This window comes from Garra rufa, chromosome 2 (genome assembly GCF_049309525.1).
Source record: "Garra rufa chromosome 2, GarRuf1.0, whole genome shotgun sequence".
In the NCBI taxonomy this organism is placed as follows: domain Eukaryota; kingdom Metazoa; phylum Chordata; class Actinopteri; order Cypriniformes; family Cyprinidae; genus Garra; species Garra rufa.
Genome location: NC_133362.1, coordinates 73,183,782 through 73,209,222, shown reverse-complemented (window position 1 = coordinate 73,209,222; position 25,441 = coordinate 73,183,782). Strand labels below are relative to the sequence as shown.

General features: G+C 37.1%; 1 protein-coding gene across 1 annotated transcript in view; it reads left to right on the top strand.

The window, feature by feature from the left end:
• LOC141325730 (uncharacterized) overlaps positions 1-25,441 on the top strand; it is a 430,496-nt gene that overhangs the window by 9,943 nt on the left and 395,112 nt on the right. The window contains exon 3 of the mRNA XM_073834474.1: positions 10,958-11,982. Coding sequence (XP_073690575.1) covers positions 10,958-11,982 — 1,025 coding nt within the window. The remainder of the gene's footprint in view (positions 1-10,957; positions 11,983-25,441) is intronic.

Below are 25,441 nucleotides of genomic sequence, written 5' to 3'. Positions count from 1 at the left end.
TAAAACCATTGATAGCACTTTGGCTAATTATGCAAAAGTATCTAAGAAAATTATTTGCACAAACCTTGAAATGTAAGTAATCACATTTGAGTAACATTAAACCCAATATCTGCTTCTAATATTAAAACCATTGATTACTAGCGCTTTGGCTAATTATGCAAAAGTATCTAAGAAAATTATTTATGTTAAAATTATTTGCGCAAACCTTGAAATGTAAGTATCCACACTTGAACGTAAGAAAGTGTTAAATTTGCCTTAGTGAGCTTTTCTGAAGTTTCAGGCATGCGCAGTGAGACTATACAAACAGAACGGATGATACTTTTTCATACAATTTCATCCAGTGAGATCATTTAATTTGCCGAAATATATATAGTTGTTTTAGACAATGTAGGACAAACAGAAAAACAGCATAAAATAGGAGAAACAGAGCTGTAAATATAAAGCAAGTCTGACAATAAAACAAACAAAAAATAAATAGATAAAGAGAGGAAATAAAGAAAATAATTCAAATAATATTATTATAATTAAGTAAATAAATAGATGACAACTGTTCAAGAGCATCAGAGTGGAGCAGTAGGGCATATTTATAAAGAAGGTACTGTTTTAACATTAATTTTAACATGAGAACAGTATAAACCAGTGGTTCTCAAACTGATGCAGGGGTACGTGAACAAAATGCTGAGCTTTGGCATTCATTTAATTCTATCCCGACTTTAAGTAAAATAAAGCAAGTACTTTTCCCAAGCCAAATGCCACCTTTAGTATAAAAACAGGAAAATTGGAGTGAACAATTTAATGACATTAGTCTTCCTTGATAAAAATGCCGTCTCAGTGTGGACAGAAGGCCAAAACAAAAAAGCGTTTTCAAATGAAAATGTATAAGTGTGGACCAGACCTAAAAGATATAATGGGGAATGACTTTATGGAGACAGCTTCATTCTCATTGGTTTGAACTACTACTATTATTGTAGTCTAAAGATATAATAAATAAACTTTTTCTTAAAGCTAAAATCATGATTTTATGTGTATATTCCCAAATATACTTTCATAGTAAAAAAAAAAAATCATACTTATTTTTATATAAAAACAACTTTAATTTTAATTACATACCTCAATTAAATGTGATAAATACAACAGGTATGCTTATTTATGTTAGAGCTGATGAAATTGTAATGAGAATATTGCTTGTAAATAAATTACTTGAACAACAAATTAATTTTTTATTTTTTTCTTACATAAAACTTGTTACTTTTTTCTACAAATGGGTGATTGATTTAGCTGTCTAAAGGACAAGCACAGATCAAGGCTTAATGTCAAGCTCTGGGGGCTGTTTCAAAAAAAGACGCTCAGAAAAGCTTGGATTAAAATCCAAAACGTGACCTGAAATAATCGAACAAATCTATTGGGGTTAAAGTAGTACCATAAATGACCATTTAAGTTCATACAATCTCACTCATTTGACCCAGGTTCAGTGAGTCAAGATAATTTGATGTGCACGCTTATTCTTAAAGCAGTCCTTATTGTCAATTATAGATCAGATTGATCCACCATGGCAAATATATTTGTGTCATTTAATAAATTTGAGATGTTGTGTTTTCCTCAGTGTATATTCTTCATAAGAATATGTAAATGTTAGAAAGTCATACAAACATCCATTATGTTGTCAGGAGTGGATGAGGTTTACAAGAGTAAACAAGTGCTGATGCACACTAAACAGGCAAAACGCAATATAATAGTAGCTCAGTTATTCTGAGGAAAACATACATTTTGCTAAAATATGTGTTGATGGACATTAAATGTAGGGTTGTTCCGATTCCGATACTAGTATCGGAAATGCCGCCGATACCACAAAAAAATCTAGCATCGGAATCGGCGAGTACTTGAACCCACGTACCGATCCGATACCATTTTCTTAAGATATTAGTTATTCCCGCTAGCAAATCAGAAGCCAGTTCTTCTTCGCGGCTCAGAATGCAAACAGTGTTGCCACAAGCAACCACTGTTTAGAGTAGCGAAGAAGAAATACAAATGTGCTAGCAGTTTGTCCGCTAAAGCGGCGGCATGTCTCATATGTAGGGCTTTATGATTTCTGCGATGCGGAAAACACGGATGGAATCGCGGAATCCAGTCAAAATGGAATTTACAGTTTAACGCGGAACGTCACGGAGTTTGTCAAAGTTTGATGCATTAATCAAAGGTAGTTCATTACACTTAAATCAAATCGTGATATGGACTAATATTAAGCCAAAAACCGACTGTTTAAATATGAATTAATGCGTGGTTCTGTGTTAATGAATTGTACAGGCGCGGGGTTTGTTTACTCCTTGTACTGAAGCGCGCGGGACACTTGCGGTAATATTAAAGGGCTCCAGACTGTGACCAATTTTTCTGCCAGTGTTACTAATTTTTGTGAGCGGTCACACTGGCGCGACCACCGCGTTGTTCAACTCATAAGCTCTGCCATTTCTGTCTCAGATGAGAAACATAAAATGGCGCGCGAAACGAAAGTGAAACTAACACGACACGTTTGAGCTGCTCAACGCTGAACGTTTATCAGCTTGGACTGCAATGCAAACAAACTTGCACGAACCCCGAACAGCTTTATTCGGGAGCCAACGTTGATTTTGCAACACTGTTACTGCTGCGAGATGCAGTGAGGAGCATTTGAAAATGCCGCACAATACAATGAATAAGGTTGCTGCGAGATCTAGTGAGAATCTTTCAAATTCTGGCCAAAATTCTCTGTTATAAACAGGGCTGATGTACGTCAGAAAACCAGATTAGTAATACTAACTATATCAAAAAATATTACTGTCAAATGTATGTCATATAATAAAAATACTCTAGTTCACTGTATATATCACTGTATATTTGTTTTATTAAGGAATAAGTCTGAAGCACACAATAAAATAATTTATTAGTATTATCTACAGCTGTATATATAATTACACCCAAGTATCGGATTAGTACTCGGTATCGACCGATACCCCGAGCCCAGGTATCGGAATCGGTATCGGGAAGGAAAAAAGGGTATCAGAACATCTCTAATTAAATGTGACACATGTAGTATTATAAACCATAATGTAAGTGTAATTTTATCATAGAAGTAAATGTAAATCAAATGTAAGCTGACTAATACAGTCCTAATTTATTTATTTAGTGTTTTAAAAACTAGAGATAGAAGATACAGCTGTCATAAAACCACAGGCTCAATCTGGTTACAACGTTTCAACCAGATTGAGCCTGTCTCTCTTTAGCTTTTAGGAGACATTATTGGTAAGATGAAACCATCTTCTTACTGTATGGACATTGTCCCTTCACACTTGTTAAAGTGTTTTTGAAACCATTGGACCCAATATTTAGAGAATTATAAATAGCAGTCTCACCTCAGGTGTTGCACCACAGAATTTGAAACATGCAATAGTGGAAACATTAATTAAAAAGGCAAATTTGGACCTATATCAAAACTGCCATTTCTTCTCAAATTTTTAGAGAAGGTTGTATTAATACAACTGCTGTCTTTTCTATATTCACATGGGGTTCAGGAAGTGTTCCAGTCATGTTTTAAATCCCATCATAGCATTGAAATGGGACTTGTAAAAGTTTTTAATGACCTGTTATTAGCTACTGACTTTGATAATTATGCTTTCCTCTTGCTTTTAGATCTAACAGTGGCATTTGACACTGAAGACCATAATATCTTGGTTTCTCAATTAGAAAATTGCATTGGTTTTAAGGGTACTGCGTAGGAATGGTGTCCTCTTCAGCGTCCTTCTCGTGTGGAGTTCCTCAAGGTCCATTCATGGGCCTGTTCTGTTCTCTATATATTTGTTTCATGTAGGGTCCATCTGTAGGAAGTCTGGCATCTTGTTTCATTTTTATGCGGATGATTCTCAACTTTATCTGCCTTTGAAAAGGAAAAATGCAAAGTCGAAAGCACCATTGTTGGACTGTCTTGAAGACATTAAATGATGTTTCATTAACAAAGTTCGGGAGAAGCGCGTCAGATACTTAGCGTAAACATCACAAGAGGAGCCCACTCAATTCAATCAGCGCCATAGGTTTAAATACAGCTGACTCACCTCCATTCACTTGATGGTTTATCAGTAACCCTTGTAACGTGAAGATGGAGGGAAGCCAAGCCACGAAGCTATTAGTACAATTCCGGTAATGAAATAAAATAGCGAGGCAGGAGACAAAGTGGAGGGATTTTCGCACCAACTTTTTTAAAGTTTAATGAAGAAAAGAAAAGTTGTGGTATTTGGATCTAGAGGTGCTTGTGACTCTTCTTAGTTGGATCTTGGTGTTTTAAGATTATCTGTGAAGCCCAATGTAAAAAATGTGGGTGTTATTATGGAGTGAAAACTGGGTAAACAGGTTAATTCAGTAATTAAAGCTAGTTGTTTTCAGTTGAGGCAATTATTCAAAGTGAAGTCTTTTCTATCTTTTAGTTACTTAGAGTTATATATATGTTTAGGTATTAACCAGGCTTCTCTCACACATTTGTAGTTGGTACAGAATGCTGCTGCTGGTATGTTGACAGGAACACAAACGAGAACATATTACACCAATTCTGGCACCTCTCCATTGGCTTCCTGTTCATTTTAGAATTGATTTTAATCGATTTTTGTTTTAGTGTTTAAATCACTAAATGGACTAGCATATTCAAACTTAATACAGCTGTACACTCCAAGTGCACTTAGATCCACTGAGCATTTACTTTTGTTTCTTCCTCACACTAGGTTAAAAACCGGGGGACCTAGTCTTAAAACTCATCTTTACTCGTTGGCTTTTAACAAAGTATGAGAGTTAAGTTTTTATGATTGTGTTGGACTCTTGTCTGTTTTATAGTGGTGTGAAAAAGTGTTGGCCCCCTTCCTGATTATTACATTTTTTTAAAGTTTGTCACACTTTATTATTTCAGGTCATCAAACAAATTTAAATATTAATCAAAGATAACACAAGTTGCAGTTTTTAAATGAAGGTTTCTTTTAAAGAAGGGAAAACAAAATCCAATCACACATGGCCCTGTGTGAAACAGTGTTAAAACATAACAGTGTTTTATCACACCTGAGTTCAGTTTCTATAGCCACTCCCAGGCCTGATTACTGCCACACCTTTTCGCAATTAAGTAATCATAAATAGGACCTGCCTGAGTGAAGTAGACCAAAATGTAATGCAAAGTAATTTAGTCCTATCGGTCTGGAAAAGATTATAAAGCCATTTCTAAAGCTTTGGGACACCGGCGAGCCATTATCTACAAATGACGAAAACATGGAACAGTGGTGAACCTTCCCAGGAGTGGGAGGCCGACCAAAATTACTCCAACAGTGCAGCGATGACTCATCCAAGAGGTCACAAAAGACCCCACAACAACATCTAAAGCAGGGCTCTGAACCGGTTCAAGGAACGAAAACGAAAAACGAAAACAAAATCAATTTTAATCGTTCTGAACAGAAACGGAAACAGAAATTCCAAATTAACCAGTTAATAATGGTATTTTTATCGTTCTCTTTATTATGTCAATTTGGCAGACCAAAAACATGAATCCAAATTGTGTGTGCAAATGCGACGGTGACGCATACAACGTGAAATGCCCGCGAAGCAGACGTCATCATCATAAGCAGAGCCCTTTCTGATGCGCTTGCTGATGCGACGAGCTTAAGGTTACCAAGCACCTGGCTGTTTCATATACAAAGGTATTTTTAGGTTTAAGTTATTGTAGCCTAATTGAAACTTGTAGTTTAAGGCCCTGATCACACCGAACGCGTTTTTGCAGTGAGAGGCGCCTTTTTTGAATGGTTTTCTGTTGGCAGTGAGTGTTCTACGTGCTGCTTATGCGCCCCGGGTGCGTCGCGTTTTTCGCCGCCTGCTGCGCCTCGCGTTTTTACAGAAGCGCTCTGAGTGAATACAATGAATGTTACAATGCATTATGTTTTCTTTTACTTTTATGCATTAAATGTAAAATCATATCCACTATCTGGAGTTCTGTTTAGTTTGAGTGAAAATAGCCTATAATAGGCTATTATGTATATTAGGCAATAAGTCAACAGGTTTTTATCGCAGATTAAGCCGTGTGGTCAGGATGTTAAGCGGATGGTATTGAAGAGGCTTATTTTGCTATGGTATTATCAAAAAAGAAAATAGTTTTTAAAAAATTATTAGCGCATTTGTAACGAGTTTCCAGGTGAACTCGTTTACTTTCGGTTTTAAAGACATTAAGTTCAAATGACACGAACACGGAATTTGGTTTAATCATTTGTAAGCATAATGCCAAATATGTTATTAAAAGGCACACCATCTATCTATATATCTATCTATCTATCTATCTATCTATCTAATAAAATAACGTTATTAACCGGTATTTTGTCTAGAAAACCTTTTTCAGAACGTATTGTTTAATGAGGAACGCAAGAACAGAAACGTTATAATATCGATTCTGCTCGGAGTGAACCGAATGGATTTTTTTTTTTTCGTTTTTAAGCCCTGATCTAAAGAGCCTGCACACAGGGCCAGATTAACACTTTGTTGTACCCTGGGCAACAATATTCAAGGGCCCATCATCACGACCCAAGGATCACCATAATATGGGCATATATAGAATATATTACTGTAATATACAGTAAATATACTCAATACTTCAAATCCTAACTGTCATCATATTTTGATTTACAAATATTTAAATGCTCATAGAATTTACAATTACAATTACAAATGCACTACTATGTCCCCTATCAAAGACATTCACTCACATATGATGCTATGAAAACAAAACACATCAGCATCTGTACAGTATAATCTGGTAAAATTGACCCACTACATTGAGAGGGAGGGAAGTATCCTCCATTTTCACAAAAAATGAATAGATAAGCAACCACTTTCAAACCATTTGCCAGTAGCCAACGTTACTTTCTTTCCCGGTACTTTAGCCTACTTTGTGTAAAAACGAAAACATTTATTTCAGTGAAAAATAAGTCCATAACATTTTGAACAATCTTTTGCTTTTTTTTTTTTTTTTTTTTTTAGAAATTCTTATGTGTTTTAATTTTTCTGATAATCAAATGAAAGCATAAACATTTATTTATTTTTAATCAAATGAAAAATAAACCCTTTTAATTTTTGGCAAACAAACAGAGGTTTACTGTTAAAATCAATACATGGAAGAAAAATTATATTCAGTTTAAAACGTTTAAATAATAATTGTAGTATTTTTTCTACAATTAAGTGGTTAATCGTGTTGTAATATTTATTTTTTTTATCATATATATTGTTTTATGTAAATTATTTAAATAGGAATATATAAACACCTACATTATACTGTACAAAAGGAATACAATATTGTTGTTACTTGTTGAACCGTTCTTTTATTTTGACAGGTTGCTGTGAAGTTTCTGTGTGTACACTATGATGCTAGTTTTCTTAAATGAAACGGTAAAAGTGACACTCACAGCAGTTTTGGAGATTGAGTTTATCTGTTCATGTGAGGTGCAAATGCAAAAAATTAACGTGAGCGTCACGCGTGCTTCAGTACGAGCGCAGTAAAAAAAACGCATCTCCACCATTCATATTAAAACAGTCTTTTTGCATTTCAGTTTTCACAGACACTAGTCCATATCGCGATTTGAATTAAGTGACAGACCAACTTTTGATTTATTAATCCCAAAATCGACGAATTCTGTGGTATTCCGCGCTATAGTAAATTCCGTTTTTATGAATGGAGTGCGCGATCCCGTCCGTGTTTTCGCGGAGGAGACATTGTAAACGCGCGACTATGTAGAGACAGAAATGACATGCCTTCGTGTAAATAAGATAAATAACATAAGGCAATTTATTTTGCTCGTGCCCTTGCTGTCCTGGGCCCTTTAGATGTCGTGGGCCCCTGGGCAATTGCCCAGTTGCCCGTATGGTTAATCCGGGCTTGCCTGCACAACTTCATGAAAGAGACTGGGCAAAAATGGCCTGCATGGCAGAGCTCCAAGACAAAAACCACTGCTGAGCAAAAAGAACATAAAGGCTTGTCTGTTTTGCCAGAATCTTGTTGATACCCAAGACTTTTGGGAAAATACTCTGACGAGGGACTGATGAGACAAAAGTTGAACATTTTGGAAGGTGTGTGTCCCATTACATCTGGTGTAAAAGTAACACAGCCTTTCAGAAAAAGAACATCATACCAACAGTAAAATATGGTGGTGGTAGTGTGATGGTCTGGGTCATGGGCGACATTAAGGGGGGGCAAGGGGGGGCAGTTGCCCCCCCTGTGGTTAGTCATGGAATCCTGGACAGCCCCGCTGCAACTGCTTTAGACAAGCTTAGGCTCGGTTGTACTTGGGAACTAGACGGTGCTATATAACCCTCAAATGAAAGCAAAGCAATTGAAGATCTGGCAAACTATCCAACGTGTTTTTGCAGCGTTGAGCAATGTAGCCAATCACAGACATATCTGTTGTTTCCGAACAATTAGAAACACTTGTCAGAATTCACTCACTGCTGAAAGCGCCTGATCGGTTTTTATTAAGTGGCGTTTTGTGCGCTCGTGAATCATCTTATGAGTGTAGACGCGATGTAAATAAAATATTTATTGTTTAGAGAGCTTTATTAATTATAACGGAATTTTGTGAGATCTCTATGAACTTTTAGTGATAATAAGGGGAGCGTGCTTTGCACTTTCCAGGCTATAATCATTTTTGAATTTGTATGAAACTTTCGTTTTTCGGCACATGCAAGCTGATATGTTTTGGGAGTGACATTTGCATATTTACACTGGGTTTATTCTCGAAATAACGGTGAAGCAATAGTCGGGATAAAAATATATTTTCCCCTTCTCCCTAAACAACTTACTGTTTCAGCTATAAAATTGTTCAGTTTTGTATGTAATGGCAAAATGTTTATATTTAGTTTTGTTTTTTTATTTAGCTAATTTAGAAAAACGCTTGGAGCATTTTTTTATTCGTTAAATATGTATATATATTTACCGAACAGCGCCCAGCGGAAGACTGATCATAGTCTGTTTGATCAGTTTGCCTTCTCAAATCATCACGACTTGCCTAAAATGAAATCTATAGATATAAAACAGTTCAAGTATAAAACAATGGTAGTTTAAACGTTACAGATAAATGTGCGCTATATGCGCATAGTTTGTGCAGAAAGTGGAAGCTAAAGCTTGCAGGAACCAGCGCGATCACTTGCATTTTTTTCATTGGAAGCAATTTAAAATTATCCGTCATTTTTGCTCACAAAGTACGAGTAATACATCGAAAAAAACGTTACAGCATTTTTATAAAATAAAGAAAACAAAAATTAGGTGCTTTCTGCCGTCTGGTTCTTGAACAGGAGTGCTTAACAAAATGAAGCGAAATGCATGCCTCACAAACATAATAAATACATTTATAGAAAGCTTTAAATTATTACTTAACGAAATAAAACAAAACAAAAGCACAAACTCTTTCATGTAATCCGTAAAGATGAATTTCTCTCTAAAGGCGATTACGAGTCAGGATCTTTGCCACACTGACTCAGAATACACAAATTAATTAATAAATAATTCATTCATGTCCTTACTCTTTCCTCGACACATTCATTATTTATTTTTGCCGGTGCTTGGGGCGAGTTTTAGCCTATTGTGTGCGCTTGAACGCGGATTCAGCTGCGCTAAAGCACTAAACGGTGTCTGAGTCCGTCTCAAAAGTGAAAGCGAAAGTGAAGTTTCGTGTTGTTTCCACCAGCGCGGCATTTTTTTTCTTCACCATAATTGATGGATGTCTAAATTGAAATGAAAATAAGGAGAAGCCTAAAACAGGCCCGATGCCGGCCCGGGTCTGAACTATGACTTGAAAATTGGCTCGAAGCCGTAGCCCTGGGGTTTAAAAAAAAGTCAGGGCCCATCGGCCCGGGCTGAAGTGCAGCGCTTTAATTGACTGCTTTGATGTGCTGCAATACCGTAGGGCACTGTTTTAATGCTTACATCTTATTTTTATTTTCTTGCCCCCCCTGACTCAAGAGTCAAATGTCGCCCATGGTCTGGGTCTGTTTTTCTGCTTTTGGACCTGGAAGACTTACTGTGATAAATGGAACCATGAATTCTGCTGTCTACCAAAAAATCCTGAAGGACAATGTCTGGGCATCTGTTTGTGACCTTAAGCTGTGAACTTGGGTTCTGCAGCAGGACAATGATCCAAAACACAGCAGCAAATCCACCTCTGAATGGCTGAAGAAAAACTAAATGAACACTTTGGAGTGGCCTAGTCAAAGTCCTGACCTGAATCCTATTGAGATGCTGTGGCATGGCCTTAAAAAGGCGGTTCATGCTCAAAAAACCCTCCAATGTGGCTTAATTACAACAATTCTGCCAAGATGAGTCGGCCAGAATTCCTGCACAGTGCTGGAACAGACTCATTGCAAGTTATCGCAAATGCTTGATTGCAGTTGTTGCTGCTAAGGGTGGCCCAAACAGTTGTTAAGTTTAGGGGGCAAACACTTTTTCCACACAGGGCCATGTGGGTTTGGATTTCCCTTCATAATAAAAAAACTTAAAAAACTGTATGTTGTGTTTACTTGTTATCTTTGATTAATATTTAAATTTGTTTGATGATCTGGAAAATTAAAGTGTGACACGTGAGCTGAGCAGGATCAGGTTTGGACGCCCTTGTATAGGCTCTAGCATACATGCATAACATATCTACATGTTTTGATGTTAATTGTTTTGTGCCATTAAACTGGGGTTAACTTTTATTTTATTTTTTTTCCACCTTAGACCTAACAGCGCTGAAAGAGGAGAGAGAAGATCTGAATGAAACCGAAGAGAAAGATCATTTTAAAAATCTTCATGATTTCATATCTGGAGAAAAATCTTTTTGTTCCTTACAGTCTGAAAAGACATCTAAACAAAAAAGAGCTCAAACTACAGGAACTAGGAGTTATTTTTCTTGCGTTCAGTGTGGCAACACTTTCACTCAAATAGGAAACCTTAAAAGACACATGATGGTTCACACTGGAGAGAAGCCTTACACCTGCCAACAGTGTGGAAAGAGTTTCTGCAGAAAATTGGAACTTAAACACCACATGAAAGTTCACACTAAAAAGATACCATTTACCTGCCATCTGTGTGGGAAAAGTTTCAAGCAAAAGCGATACCTTTATGTCCACAGGCGTATTCACACTTTGGAGCGCCTTTTTACCTGCCAACAGTGTGGAAGAAGTTTCACTCAAAAAGGACACCTTAACACACACATGAGAATTCACACTGGAGAGAAGCCTTACTCATGCAAACAGTGTGGAAAGAGTTTCAATCGACAAGGATATCTTGATGGTCACATGAAAATTCACAATAGAGTAAAGCCTTACACATGCAAACTGTGTGGAAAGAGTTTCACTCAAAGTGGAAACCTTGAAGTCCACCAGACAATTCACACCATGGAGAGCCCTTTTACCTGCCAACAGTGTGGAAAGAGTTTCACTCAGAAAAGATACCTTAACAGACACATGAGATTTCACACTGGAGAGAAGCCTCACATGTGCAAACTGTGTGGAAAGAGTTTCAAGGAAAAGGGAACCCTTAACATTCACATGAGAATTCACACTGGAGAGAAGCCTTTCAAATGCAAACAGTGTGGAAACCGTTTCAGACAAAAAGAAAGCCTTAACAGGCACATGAGAGTCCACACTGGAGAGAAGCCTCACATGTGCAAACTGTGTGGAAAGAGTTTCAAGGGAAAGGGAACCCTTAACATTCACATGAGAATTCACACTGGAGAGAAGCCTTACAAATGCAAACAGTGTGGAAACCGTTTCAGACAAAAAGAAAGCCTTAACAGGCACATGAAAGTCCACACTGGAGAGAAGCCTTACTCATGCAAACTGTGTGGAAAGAGTTTCAATGAAAAGGGAACCGTTAACATTCACATGAGAGTTCACACTGGAGAGAAGCCTTACAAATGCAAACAGTGTGGAAAGAGTTTCAGACATAAAGAAAGCCTTAACAGGCACATGCAAATTCACAATAGAGAGAAGCCTAACAGATCCCCTTAGTGTGGAAAGAGTATCAAACAAAATGTCTAGAACTTACAGTTCTAGTCCTTGATAGTGATTGGTTGAGCCACACTCAAACCTGTTGTATATTACTCTACAAACGTACACCTCTTTGTTTCTTGGCAACCACATTGTTGAAACCGCCGTTACAGCTGAGGTCAAAAGTTTACATCCCCCTTTCAGAATCTGCTAAATGTTTCCTTGTCTATAAAATCCTAAAGTATTCCAATTAGAATCCTGTATAGGGCTCCAATGATAGAAATTCTAATTCACTTTTTAAAGCAATATGTTTTGCCCATGGTACACTTGTTTGACAGTTTAATGCATAAACGTGCAAGGAATAATATGGACTATAGACAATGTGTTTGCTCTGTCTACAAAGTAAGATCTTCACATTTGTATATCATGAATTGAAGGGAGAGCTCACAGGAAGTGCACAGTTTTTTGGTTGAAGCACAAATGAAGGACACTGAGTACGTTTACATGGACAACAATATTCCGATTTTAACACAATTAAGACAATACTCTGATTAAGAAGCTACCATGTAAACTGATATTTTTAATTAATTTAATCAGACTAAAGTCATAATCGGAATAAACACAAATCGAATTAAGACAGGTGGAGTATTCCTATTTTAGTCGCATTATGGAAGACATGTTCACACCTTAATCACACTATTCCCCTTGTGTAGGACTTTTCGCCACATTTTGCGACAGGATACACCAAGGTTATTTTCGTAAACTAAAACTAAGATGAAAACTATTAATTAGAAAACATTTTTGTGAACTGAAAAAAAATTTTTAAACATAAAAATAAATGAAAAACTAAAACAACTAACAACTTTTATTGGAAACCTAACTGAAATAAAATAATAATAATCAAAAATAAATAATCCTTTTCGTAATCATTACTTTCTCACCCCAGGGCAGAAAAAATAAAGACGCCAACTGGAACAGCACCTGCATTTAAATCTAGGCTACTGCATCAGTTTTAGGCAAAATAATTTATTTTTTATGTAACACAAGCGATCAAATCAATTTACTAGAGCTGATTAATCTTTAAAGGATAGAGATTCAAACAACCAAGTGATCTCACTTGTAAATGACAACCATTCCCCATGTCTATTAAACCTTTGAAAAAGTCTTACTGGAACATTAAAATCTGTATTTGCTGCTGACATAGAGCAGTCATCATGTTTATGTAAAAAACAACAACAACAACAAAACAGCTTTTCTGATCAAATAGTCTGATTAAAGGTCATAGTTTGGATATGAACATTTATGTCTATGGTAGAGTTAAAAATAGAGTAGTCATCTTCTGAAAGCAATTTGCACTTTAAAGGAACCGTATGTAGGATTGTGGCCAAAACTGGTACTGCAATCACTTTCAAAATACTGTAGAATGGTGTATCCCCTCCCCCTCCCCCCCTGACTTGAGGTTGCCAGCTAAGCTGCAGGAGTAGGCTGCTACAAGGAACTTGCAATGGCAAGTGACGAGTCTTACACAGTAATTTGATTTTCTTCTATTAATTATGTTTATGCTTTACAAGAGATGTTCTGCGAAGTAATTATGTATCGCAAAAAATTACAGATGGCGATTAGCTAAATATTTCGCAAAGATGTACTGTAATACCACATTTCAGTCGGAACATAGATTGTTTTCAAACCCTGCTAGTGGTGTGATATAAAGCTTTTTATGAACGCATTTAGCACGGCTGACCGCAGAAAATCCACTGTTTACGGAAGCAAAGTTAGCCAAACATTGATGAATCTTACCTGTCCTGGAGAAAATTAGCAACAATGGAGTCTGTCTTCAAATTCTTCTCCGTTTTCAGCCGTCTCCATCTTTCAAAGGCATCTCCTACACAAATTCTTGTTTTATTTCGGACTTTGTCACTATGTATTTTGGATTCATAACGAGGTCTTTTAGGTTTCGCAAAGTTATACATGTTTTATCCGACACGTTCGTATAGCAGCAGCTGTAAAAGAGCTGGGGCCTCATGTATCAACGCTGCGTACGCACAAAAACTTTGCGTACGCCAGATTTCACGCTCACGTTTGGATTTACTAACGATGAAATTAACGTGAGAATGTGCGTTGATCCACGCCAACTCCATGTCTGGCGTACGTGTATTTTTTGTGCGTGTGTTTGTTTTATGTCCCTTGGCGACTCCTAGAGGCAATTACTTTAAATTGCACACTACAAAGTATCGCACCAACACATGTGGAAAACATTGCTATTAATTTATAATTGATAAAATGGGTTAATTGAGACAATATTTTTCTACCAGTTATGTGATTTAGAACATATAAAAGCATTTGCAAATGTATACATCCCTTAGTCTATGGCAATGGCAGTGTTGGCCTTATTTGGAGGACATTGTCAATGGCCAAATCCGAAGGGAACGCGTTTTTAGGGATCACGGTGATTTTCTGGCCCACGATGATGACTGGCTTATAAGCTGTTTCAGATTTCCAAGAGCTCCTCTCGGAGCTCTTTCCTGAGTTGGGTCCAAATTTGGAGACAGCGAGGAGCCACGCATTACCCGTTCCCTTACAGGTGCTGATAACGCTCGGTTTCCTGGCAAATGGTTCTTTCCCAAGAGAACTGGCAGACCGCTCTGGGTTAAGCCAGTCGTCTTTGAGCCGTGCAATGCCAGATGTATGGGACGGGAACATCCGCATGTCTAGCAGGTATATAAGATTTCCATACCATGCAGTTGACCAGCCAAACAAAGCGCAATTTGCAGCGATCCCCGGTTTTCCTAATGTAACCGCAAGCGATCGACTGCACGGACATTGCTATAAAGGCGCCATCTGAAGAACAATTTGGATACGTGAATCGGAAACAGCCAAGTTTGACTTTTTTTATTTTATTGAGCGTAATTATTTATCAGGAGACCGCGGTTATCCATTAAAGACGTGGCTGTTAACCCCCCTCAACAACCCACAAACTTAACTGACCAAGAGCGCGGATACAATGATGCCCATTCTCGCACTTGTAGCGGGCGATTGGGCAACTGAAATTCCGCTGGCACAGACCTTTTGAGGGGCATGTGCTGAAACTGAAAAAGGGCACCCCCCAACCTCTCCACCACCAAAAAAAAAAAAAAAAACACACACACAATAATATTCTTATATTTAATATAAGAGGGATGTCCCTCTCAATGGCTATATAGGCTATATAATATGATGAAATGTTAATAAATTACATCAGATAGCAGATAGCCATAAAATCAAAATAGAAATTTCTTATAATATATTTTACCTAGCTGACAAGGATCACTCGGTGGCTTTGTGTCAAACTAAATCACATTATGTCAACATCACACCGTGTGGTGATGCATTATATGAACCTTTATAGACATAGGCCTACTTTAAGACAACGTTGTACTTATTCAAACAACAATATATTTTACCATTACAAGACAAAAACGTTCATCTGCTTCCGCTCTATGACTGACTGATGCGCTGAAACGTAAGTCGCCGCTGTTCTCCTCTTACCTGCACCTTTACATCGGACCATTTCTTTTTTAATTTGTTCACAGTGCGATGTTCAGACCCCCATGCGTTAACCGCGTTAAACTCTCCCACTCTATTTTTTCTATTTATTTTTTTACAAGCTTGCAAATAACAGTTTTTCTCCGGTTTACCTCCGGTAGGAGCACCTTCAATTCACATTCTGTTAAGTTTATCTTGCTTGCTTTTTCGTTTGGTTTTGCCAAAGTGGAGTCATTACCATATTAATATGGGGGAGGAGGCAGGGAGGGGTTTTGCGCTCGTGCATGTGCGCTCAAATTCACGTTAATTCAGATGTACAAAGAGATTATGCGTGGAATTCCGCGTACGCAGTGTTTCTAACATCTGATTTTTTTACTGCGTACGCACATTTACAGCTTTGTACGTACGCAATGTTTTAGTATTAATTCAACGCAAGTCTTTGTACATGAGGCCCCTGGCAACCCGGATCGCAAAACTCTACTGATTTCGTGATTGGTAGATAGCTGGAGGGTGGAGCCTCAGACCAAAATATCCTGGCCAGACCACTGTTGTCAGTGAAATAAGTATTTGAAATGAACATGATTTCTTAATGTCTAGTGACATGTCAGGGCCATTTAGGCCCGGTTTCGCAGACAAGGCTTAAGCCTAGTCCTAGACTAAAATGTAAGTCTGAGTTGTTTCAACTGAAATAAAATTGCACTGATTGATTTTAAAATATATCATTCCCTTGGTTTTGTCTCAAGATGCACACCAGTAATGTTTTTTTCTAAGCATGTTTATAAAAAATTACTTAAATATCCTAATTGAACTATGGTCTAATCCTGGCTTAGTCTAAGCCCTGGCTGGGAAACCGGGCCTTTATGATTAACTGACATAAATTTCTTACATACGGTTCCTTTAAAGGTTGTATCAGCGATTTCTACCCTGAAAAATAAAGTGTCAAATTCAGCTGACCTTTCATCACGATCCGCTCGCTGCCTGCCCCATAAATTGTCTGTGAAAAAATTGCGTCTCTCTGGTCAGCCTAGGGTCCGAATATGCCAAAAAACAATCGGCACTACCAACCTTTCCACAGATAAACAAACAGTGTTCCAACCAATCAGCATCAGGGGTTTGACGTTTGAACCCCTGACGTTGATTGGTTGGAACACTGTTTGTTTATCTGTGGAATAGTTGATTTATGAATAGTTGTGTTGATTGCATTGTTTCGCCACTAGATGGAAACAGCTTACTGTTAAAAAATGTATTTGTCATTGAATAGATTTGATTCAAAAACGCAGATTCATCCAGTAATGTTTTTGTGAGCAAGTCATTTATTCACTCAAACCACTTTTTCATAAATTTTTATATTATAAATTAGTGTATTAAATGTATTCTATTTTAAATACGAAATTATTAATAATTCATTCAAATGAATTAAACACATTTAGACTGCAGCAATTAACATTTTGTCTCACATTATTTTGCTTAGTTTAGAATTGCGTGGAAATTGGGATCTGTTTGATCTCCAAAATACTAAAACTAAAACTGAAACTAAACGATATAAAAACTAAATAGAAATGTTTTCACAAAACTAAACTAAAACTAACAAAATCGTTAATGAAACTAATAAAAACTAAATTGTATTGTAAATTTGAAAACTATATCAAAATAAAACAAATTTTAAAAAGCAAAACTAAATTAACCTTGGGATACACACTATGCTGCGTTCCAGGCAGGTTTTTGAGCTCGTAAATGACGTCTTCAAACCACGACTCACGACTTTGTAGCATTCCAGGCAAGTCACGCCAAGCATTTATTATTTTTATATTATTAATAATTTGATTGCAGCGTTATATTGTCCTAAACTCCATTTTTTCCACCGTGTGCCACTTGCATAAGCACAGCACCCCTAGAGGCTTTCTTGTTGTTTTCGCGGGCTATGTCACGTCAGAATTCGGAACTGAGAGTAAATCAATCTAGTATTTGATTTTGAGTTCACGGGTGGGAATTCACGGGTTTGAGTGCCTTTCCAGTGCACTTTCATGGGTAGAAGTTTGGAAAAACACGGGTAAGGGGTTGCCTTAAAATTGGTTGGCTATGCCTTGTGGAAGACTGTAATAATCATGTTTTGGTGCCATTCCTAAAGGACTGTATTAGGAATTGTCTTATATGATTATCTTATAGGACAAGGCATAAAAATCCTATATGATGATTTTAATAGGATCCAATTTCATCTTGAATTTTAAAGAATTCTACTTGTTCATTGTATCTATTACTAATCAATAGTTTTTGCCTGAGTGAGTTTAGTGCATACAATCCAAAGGAACTAATAAGATTGTGAAGGATCTGAGGATCCTCCAATGCAAGCTGTGTGTGTGTTACTTCAAGAGAGCAACTATACATTTGTTATGTTTTACTTTCTTTTCCATATTCTTCATTCATTTATAATGATTTATCATTTAATTATTCCATTTAATCATAATCATTTATAATAATCATTATAGTCATTTATATATCCATTTCATTGATTTATTAACTGATTGGTCTTTTATATTGTGTTTTATATATTTTTCCATTGTTGTTTAGTCTTATGACTGTGTGGTTTCATGGTCTGTTTGTCCTCATAGTAAGAGATATGAGAGAATGTTTATGAACCTCAAGGTTTATGGGATGCTGTTTTGAAGCAGTTTGGTATAACAATACTTGTTTGATTTGTGCTCTTCAGACAAAGTCTGAGCATTGAGACATACGCAACTAAGACTATTCAATAAACTCTGCTCCTTTTTACCATCATAACTTCGTCTCCTGCTTCTGCTCTTTAATTTCACTAGTTTTTCTTCAGTCAACATTTTGGTGTAATCGTCAGGTTGGAATGACGTTTTGGCGTACTTCTTGGCTGACAGAAGACTGTTAATAGTGTTTTGGGTATTTTGGGTACCAGACAAGACCTCCTGTTACCAGGGTTTGGGTATTAGACTACTCTGCTGACGAGTGGTTCTGTTACTGGACAAACTGATATTTTCTGATGGGATCTGGCGTCCGGGGCTGGATCTTAATTGTCTAGGCATGGGGACAGCGATCTAACAATTGAAACAAAAGACAAATGTTCTGTTTTAATTTCAGTAGTATTTTAATTTAGTCTTTTTTCCATAAGAACAACTGAATTATATTGAATTTGCATTTTGAATGGCTTTCATCCAATTATAAATTTTTGATGTAAAATGTAAAAGATAAATAAACAACATAAGTTCACAAACTATTATCAGTTCTTGAGGAATGGTGTAGGCATCTACGTTCACAGCATAACACCTTAAGGCTGAGCCTAAAACTATTTTGTTTTTGTTTATTATTACATACATTTAAACATTGGTCTGTCTGAATTCTGCCTTCCAGAAGGGGGACGATATGCCAGGACCTGTTTTTGTTTCTGTGTGCCCTTTTTTGGTCCTGTTCCTTTCCTTTAGTCCAGTTAGTCATTCTGTTCCCCAATATATTAAAACCTAAGTCTGTGCATTCTGTCTCTGTTGGGTCTCTATCGTGTCTTCCCTATTTCCTTGTGTGGATTACCTTGTGTTTTTGGTCTATAATAAAGTGTTCCTTTGATCTTCATCTCCATCATTCTTCCCAGCACAGTATAGTAACATCATTGTGTTCAAGTATTGCAGAAATTTCATTAATCACTGTCACACCCCCTGTCAACCACAACACACTACACCACATCCAGCATTTAGGGCGCTATAGCCCTGCAACAGCGCCAAGTAATTAGTTCAATATTTGGTGTCCAAACAAATTACTACTGTGAATTTTTTCTGCTTTACTGCTCATGAAACACACACTGCCTGATTTAAATGCACAGTATGATGTCACAATGACAGTGTCATTAACATAAATAGAATGTTCAGAATCTTTGATCTTCAGTTGAAGCTTCTGAATGACTCTTGTGCAGATTTAAGCCTCAGATTTCTCAATTATGTATGTGAGCAGAGTGGAGCAGCAACAATTTCCCCTCCGCACTCAGTGCATTTCCCCTACGCACTCCGCTCCGGGTTCACAATCTCCCGTTCCACTCCTCGCTCACTGATATCAGAAACACCGCTCCGCGTCAAAACAATTCTGAAATAATATTTGAAATATAACAGTCCTATTCATAACACATATTAACATAAAAAAAGGAACACTATTGTGCAAACTTTGTTCCTACCACATACCAAGCTAATGACATTGTCAGCATTAAAATAGTATAACTGCTGCTTCATGCAGTGCAAAGTTTGTAATGAAAATAAAAATACATTTTCGTCAGTACTTATGGATCGCTGCATTTCTTACAGATTTCTGCTCATTCGAAATCGGATACCATTACATTTGTTTTAATGTATTAACAGAGCGATTGCGTGTGAATAAGTGTTGTACCTGTTTCATGCTTTCACCTAAAAAATATTCAGTATCTAGAAGGAACAAACGAATTCCTTGTGAACTATAATTTACCGCTGATTAGGGTTGTGAAAATAATCAACATCACTGTGGGGGTGGGGGTTTCCTATTTTTTTCTGCTTTTAAAAAGCAGTGCGTATTATACTTTCACTTTCAGTTTTTCGGCGTCAACTGTTTGAATGGAGGACAACGAAACTACAAAAAAAAAAAATCACTGATATTAAACAGAACTTTTATTAACATAACGAAAAAAAAAAAATGCTACAGGCTAAAAAAACTATGGAAGTTTGAACCAAACAAATAACAATCATAGAACGTTTATTACGTAGCCTATGTCGTTGCAGAACCACTTTTAGACGTCTACTGGTCGTGCGAATCTGGTTCAATATCTAAATGTCTAACGGGGAAATTTTTTGTACGTCTGTAGACGTGCAAATCTGGTTTAGTATCTAACATCTAACAGGATTTTTTTTTTGTACGTCTGTAGACTTGCAAATCTGGTTCAGTATCTAACGTCTAACGGGGACATTTTTTTTACGTCTGTAGACGTGCGAATCTGGTTCAGTATCTAAATGTCTAACGGGGACATTTTTTGTACGTCTATAGACGTGCAAATCTGGTTTAGTATCTAACATCTAACAGGAATTTTTTTTGTAAGTCTGTAGACGTGCAAATCTGGTTCAGTATCTAAATGTCTAACAGGGACATTTTTTGTACGTCTGTAGACGTGCAAATCTGGTTCAGTATCTAAATGTCTAACGGGGACATTTTTTGTACGTCTGTAGACGTGCAAGTCTGGTTTAGTATCTAACATCTAACAGGAATTTTTTTTGTACGTCTGTAGACGTGCAAATCTGGTTCAGTATCTAAATGTCTAACGGGGACATTTTTTGTACGTCTGTAGACGTGCAAATCTGGTTTAGTATCTAACATCTAACAGGAATTTTTTTGTACGTCTGTAGACGTGTAAATCTGGTTCAGTTTCTAACGTCTAACGGGGACATTTTTTGTACGTCTAGACGTGCAAATCTGGTTCAGTATCTAAATGTCTAACGGGGACATTTTTTGTACGTCTGTAGACGTGCAAATCTGGTTTAGTATCTAACATCTAACAGGAATTTTTTTTGTACGTCTGTATACGTGCAAATCTGGTTCAGTATCTAACGTCTAACGGGGACATTTTTTGTACGTCTGTAGACGTGCAAATCTGGTTTAGTATCTAACATCTAACAGGAATTTTTTTGTACGTCTGTATACGTGCAAATCTGGTTCAGTATCTAAATGTCTAACGGGGACATTTTTTGTACGTCTGTAGACGTGCAAATCTGGTTTAGTATCTAACATCTAACAGGAATTTTTTTTGTACATCTGTAGACTTGCAAATCTGGTTCAGTATCTAACGTCTAACGGGGACATTTTTTGTACGTCTGTAGATGTGCAAATCTGGTTTAGTATCTAACATCTAAGAGGATTTTTTTTTTGTACGTCTGTATACGTGCAAATCTGGTTCAGTATCTAACGTCTAACGGGGACATTTTTGTACGTCTAGACGTGCAAATCTGGTTCAGTATCTAAATGTCTAACGGGGACATTTTTTGTACGTCTGTAGACGTGCGAATCTGGTTTAGTATCTAACATCTAACAGGAATTTTTTTTGTACGTCTGTATACGTGCAAATCTGGTTCAGTATCTAACGTCTAACGGGGACATTTTTTGTACGTCTGTAGATGTGCAAATCTGGTTCAGTATCTAAATGTCTAACGGGGACATTTTTTGTACGTCTGTGGACGTGCACATCTGGTTTAGTATCTAACATCTAACAGGAATTTTTTTTGTACGTCTGTAGACGTGTAAATCTGGTTCAGTTTCTAACATCTAACGGGGACATTTTTTGTACGTCTAGACGTGCAAATCTGGTTCAGTATCTAAATGTCTAACGGGGACATTTTTTGTACGTCTGTAGACGTGCAAATCTGGTTTAGTATCTAACATCTAACAGGAATTTTTTTGTACGTCTGTATACGTGCAAATCTGGTTCAGTATCTAACGTCTAACGGGGACATTTTTTGTACGTCTGTAGACGTGCAAATCTGGTTCAGTATCTAAATGTCTAACGGGGACATTTTTTGTACATCTGTAGACGTGCAAATCTGGTTTAGTATCTAACATCTAACAGGAATTTTTTTGTACATCTGTAGACTTGCAAATCTGGTTCAGTATCTAACGTCTAACGGGGACATTTTTTGTACGTCTGTAGACGTGCAAATCTGGTTTAGTATCTAAATGTCTAACGGGGACATTTTTTGTACATCTGTAGACGTGCAAATCTGGTTCAGTATGTAAATGTCTAACGGGGACATTTTTTGTACGTCTGTAGAGGTGCAAATCTGGTTTAGTATCTAACATCTAACAGGAATTTTTTTTGTACGTCTGTATACGTGCAAATCTGGTTCAGTATCTAACGTCTAACGGGGACATTTTTTGTACGTCTGTAGACGTGCAAATCTGGTTTAGTATCTAACAGGAATTTTTTTGTACATCTGTAGACTTGCAAATCTGGTTTAGTATCTAACATCTAAGAGGAATTTTTTTGTAGGTCTGTATACGTGCAAATCTGGTTCAGTATCTAACGTCTAACGGGGACATTTTTTGTACGTCTGTAGACGTGCAAATCTGGTTCAGTATCTAAATGTCTAACAGGGACATTTTTAGTACATCTGTAGACGTGCAAATCTGGTTTAGTATCTAACATCTAACAGGAATTTTTTTGTACATCTGTAGACTTGCAAATCTGGTTCAGTATCTAACGTCTTAACGGGGACATTTTTTGTACGTCTGTAGACGTGCGAATCTGGTTCAGTATCTAACGTCTAACGGGGACATTTTTTGCACGTCTGTAGACGTGCGAATCTGGTTCAGTATGTAAATGTCTAACGGGGACATTTTTTGTACATCTGTAGAGGTGCAAATCTGGTTTAGTATCTAACATCTAACAGGAATTTTTTTGTACATCTGTAGACTTGCAAATCTGGTTCAGTATCTAACGTCTTAACGGGGACATTTTTTGTGCGTCTGTAGACGTGCGAATCTGGTTCAGTATCTAACGTCTAACGGGGACATTTTTTGCACGTCTGTAGAGGTGCAAATCTGGTTTAGTATCTAACATCTAACAGGAATTTTTTTTGTACGTCTGTAGACGTGCAAATCTGGTTCAGTATCTAAATGTCTAACGGGGACATTTTTTGTACGTCTGTAGACGTGCAAATCTGGTTTAGTATCTAACGTCTAACAGGAATTTTTTTTGTACGTCTGTAGACGTGCAAATCTGGTTCAGTATCTAACGTCTAACGGGGATATTTTTTGTACGTCTGTAGACATGCGAATCTGGTTCAGTATCTAAATGTCTAACGGGGACATTTTTTGTACGTCTGTAGACGTGCAAATCTGGTTTAGTATCTAACATCTAACAGGAATTTATTTTGTACGTCTGTAGACGTGCAAATCTGGTTTAGTATCTAACAGGAATTTTTTTTGTACGTCTGTAGACGTGCAAATCTGGTTTAGTATCTAACAGGAATTTTTTTTGTACGTCTGTAGACGTGCAAATCTGGTTTAGTATCTAACATCTAACAGGAATTTTTTTGTACGTCTGTATACGTGCAAATCTGGTTCAGTATCTAACGTCTAACGGGGACATTTTTTGTACGTCTGTAGACGTGCAAATCTGGTTCAGTATCTAAATGTCTAACGGGGACATTTTTTGTACATCTGTAGACGTGAAAATCTGGTTTAGTATCTAACGTCTAACGGGGACATTTTTTGTACGTCTGTAGACATGCGAATCTGGTTCAGTATCTAAATGTATAACGGGGACATTTTTTGTACGTCTGTAGACGTGCAAATCTGGTTCAGTATCTAAATGTCTAACGGGGACATTTTTTGTACATCTGTAGACGTGCAAATCTGGTTTAGTATCTAACATCTAACAGGAATTTTTTTGTACATCTGTAGACTTGCAAATCTGGTTCAGTATCTAACGTCTTAACGGGGACATTTTTTGTACGTCTGTAGACGTGCGAATCTGGTTCAGTATCTAACGTCTAACGGGGACATTTTTTGCACGTCTGTAGACGTGCAAATCTGGTTCAGTATGTAAATGTCTAACGGGGACATTTTTTGTACATCTGTAGAGGTGCAAATCTGGTTTAGTATCTAACATCTAACAGGAATTTTTTTGTACATCTGTAGACTTGCAAATCTGGTTCAGTATCTAACGTCTAACGGGGACATTTTTTGCACGTCTGTAGACGTGCGAATCTGGTTCAGTATGTAAATGTCTAACGGGGACATTTTTTGTACGTCTGTAGAGGTGCAAATCTGGTTTAGTATCTAACATCTAACAGGAATTTTTTTTGTACGTCTGTAGACGTGCAAATCTGGTTCAGTATCTAAATGTCTAACGGGGACATTTTTTGTACGTCTGTAGACGTGCAAATCTGGTTTAGTATCTAACATCTAACAGGATTTTTTTTTGTACGTCTGTAGACGTGCAAATCTGGTTCAGTATCTAAATGTCTAACGGGGACATTTTTTGTACGTCTGTAGACGTGCAAATCTGGTTTAGTATCAAACATCTAACAGGAATTTTTTTTGTACGTCTGTAGACGTGCAAATCTGGTTCAGTATCTAACATCTAACGGGGATATTTTTTGTACGTCTGTAGACATGCGAATCTGGTTCAGTATCTAAATGTCTAACCGGGACATTTTTTGTACGTCTGTAGACGTGCAAATCTGGTTTAGTATCTAACATCTAACAGGAATTTATTTTGTACGTCTGTAGACGTGCAAATCTGGTTTAGTATCTAACAGGAATTTTTTTTGTACGTCTGTAGACGTGCAAATCTGGTTTAGTATCTTAACAGGAATTTTTTTTGTACGTCTGTAGACGTGCAAATCTGGTTTAGTATCTAACATCTAACAGGAATTTTTTTGTACGTCTGTATACGTGCAAATCTGGTTCAGTATCTAACGTCTAACGGGGACATTTTTTGTACGTCTGTAGACGTGCAAATCTGGTTCAGTATCTAAATGTCTAACGGGGACATTTTTTGTACATCTGTAGACGTGAAAATCTGGTTTAGTATCTAACGTCTAACGGGGACATTTTTTGTACGTCTGTAGACATGCGAATCTGGTTCAGTATCTAAATGTATAACGGGGACATTTTTTGTACGTCTGTAGACGTGCAAATCTGGTTCAGTATCTAAATGTCTAACGGGGACATTTTTTGTACATCTGTAGACGTGCAAATCTGGTTTAGTATCTAACATCTAACAGGAATTTTTTTGTACATCTGTAGACTTGCAAATCTGGTTCAGTATCTAACGTCTTAACGGGGACATTTTTTGTACGTCTGTAGACGTGCGAATCTGGTTCAGTATCTAACGTCTAACGGGGACATTTTTTGCACGTCTGTAGACGTGCAAATCTGGTTCAGTATC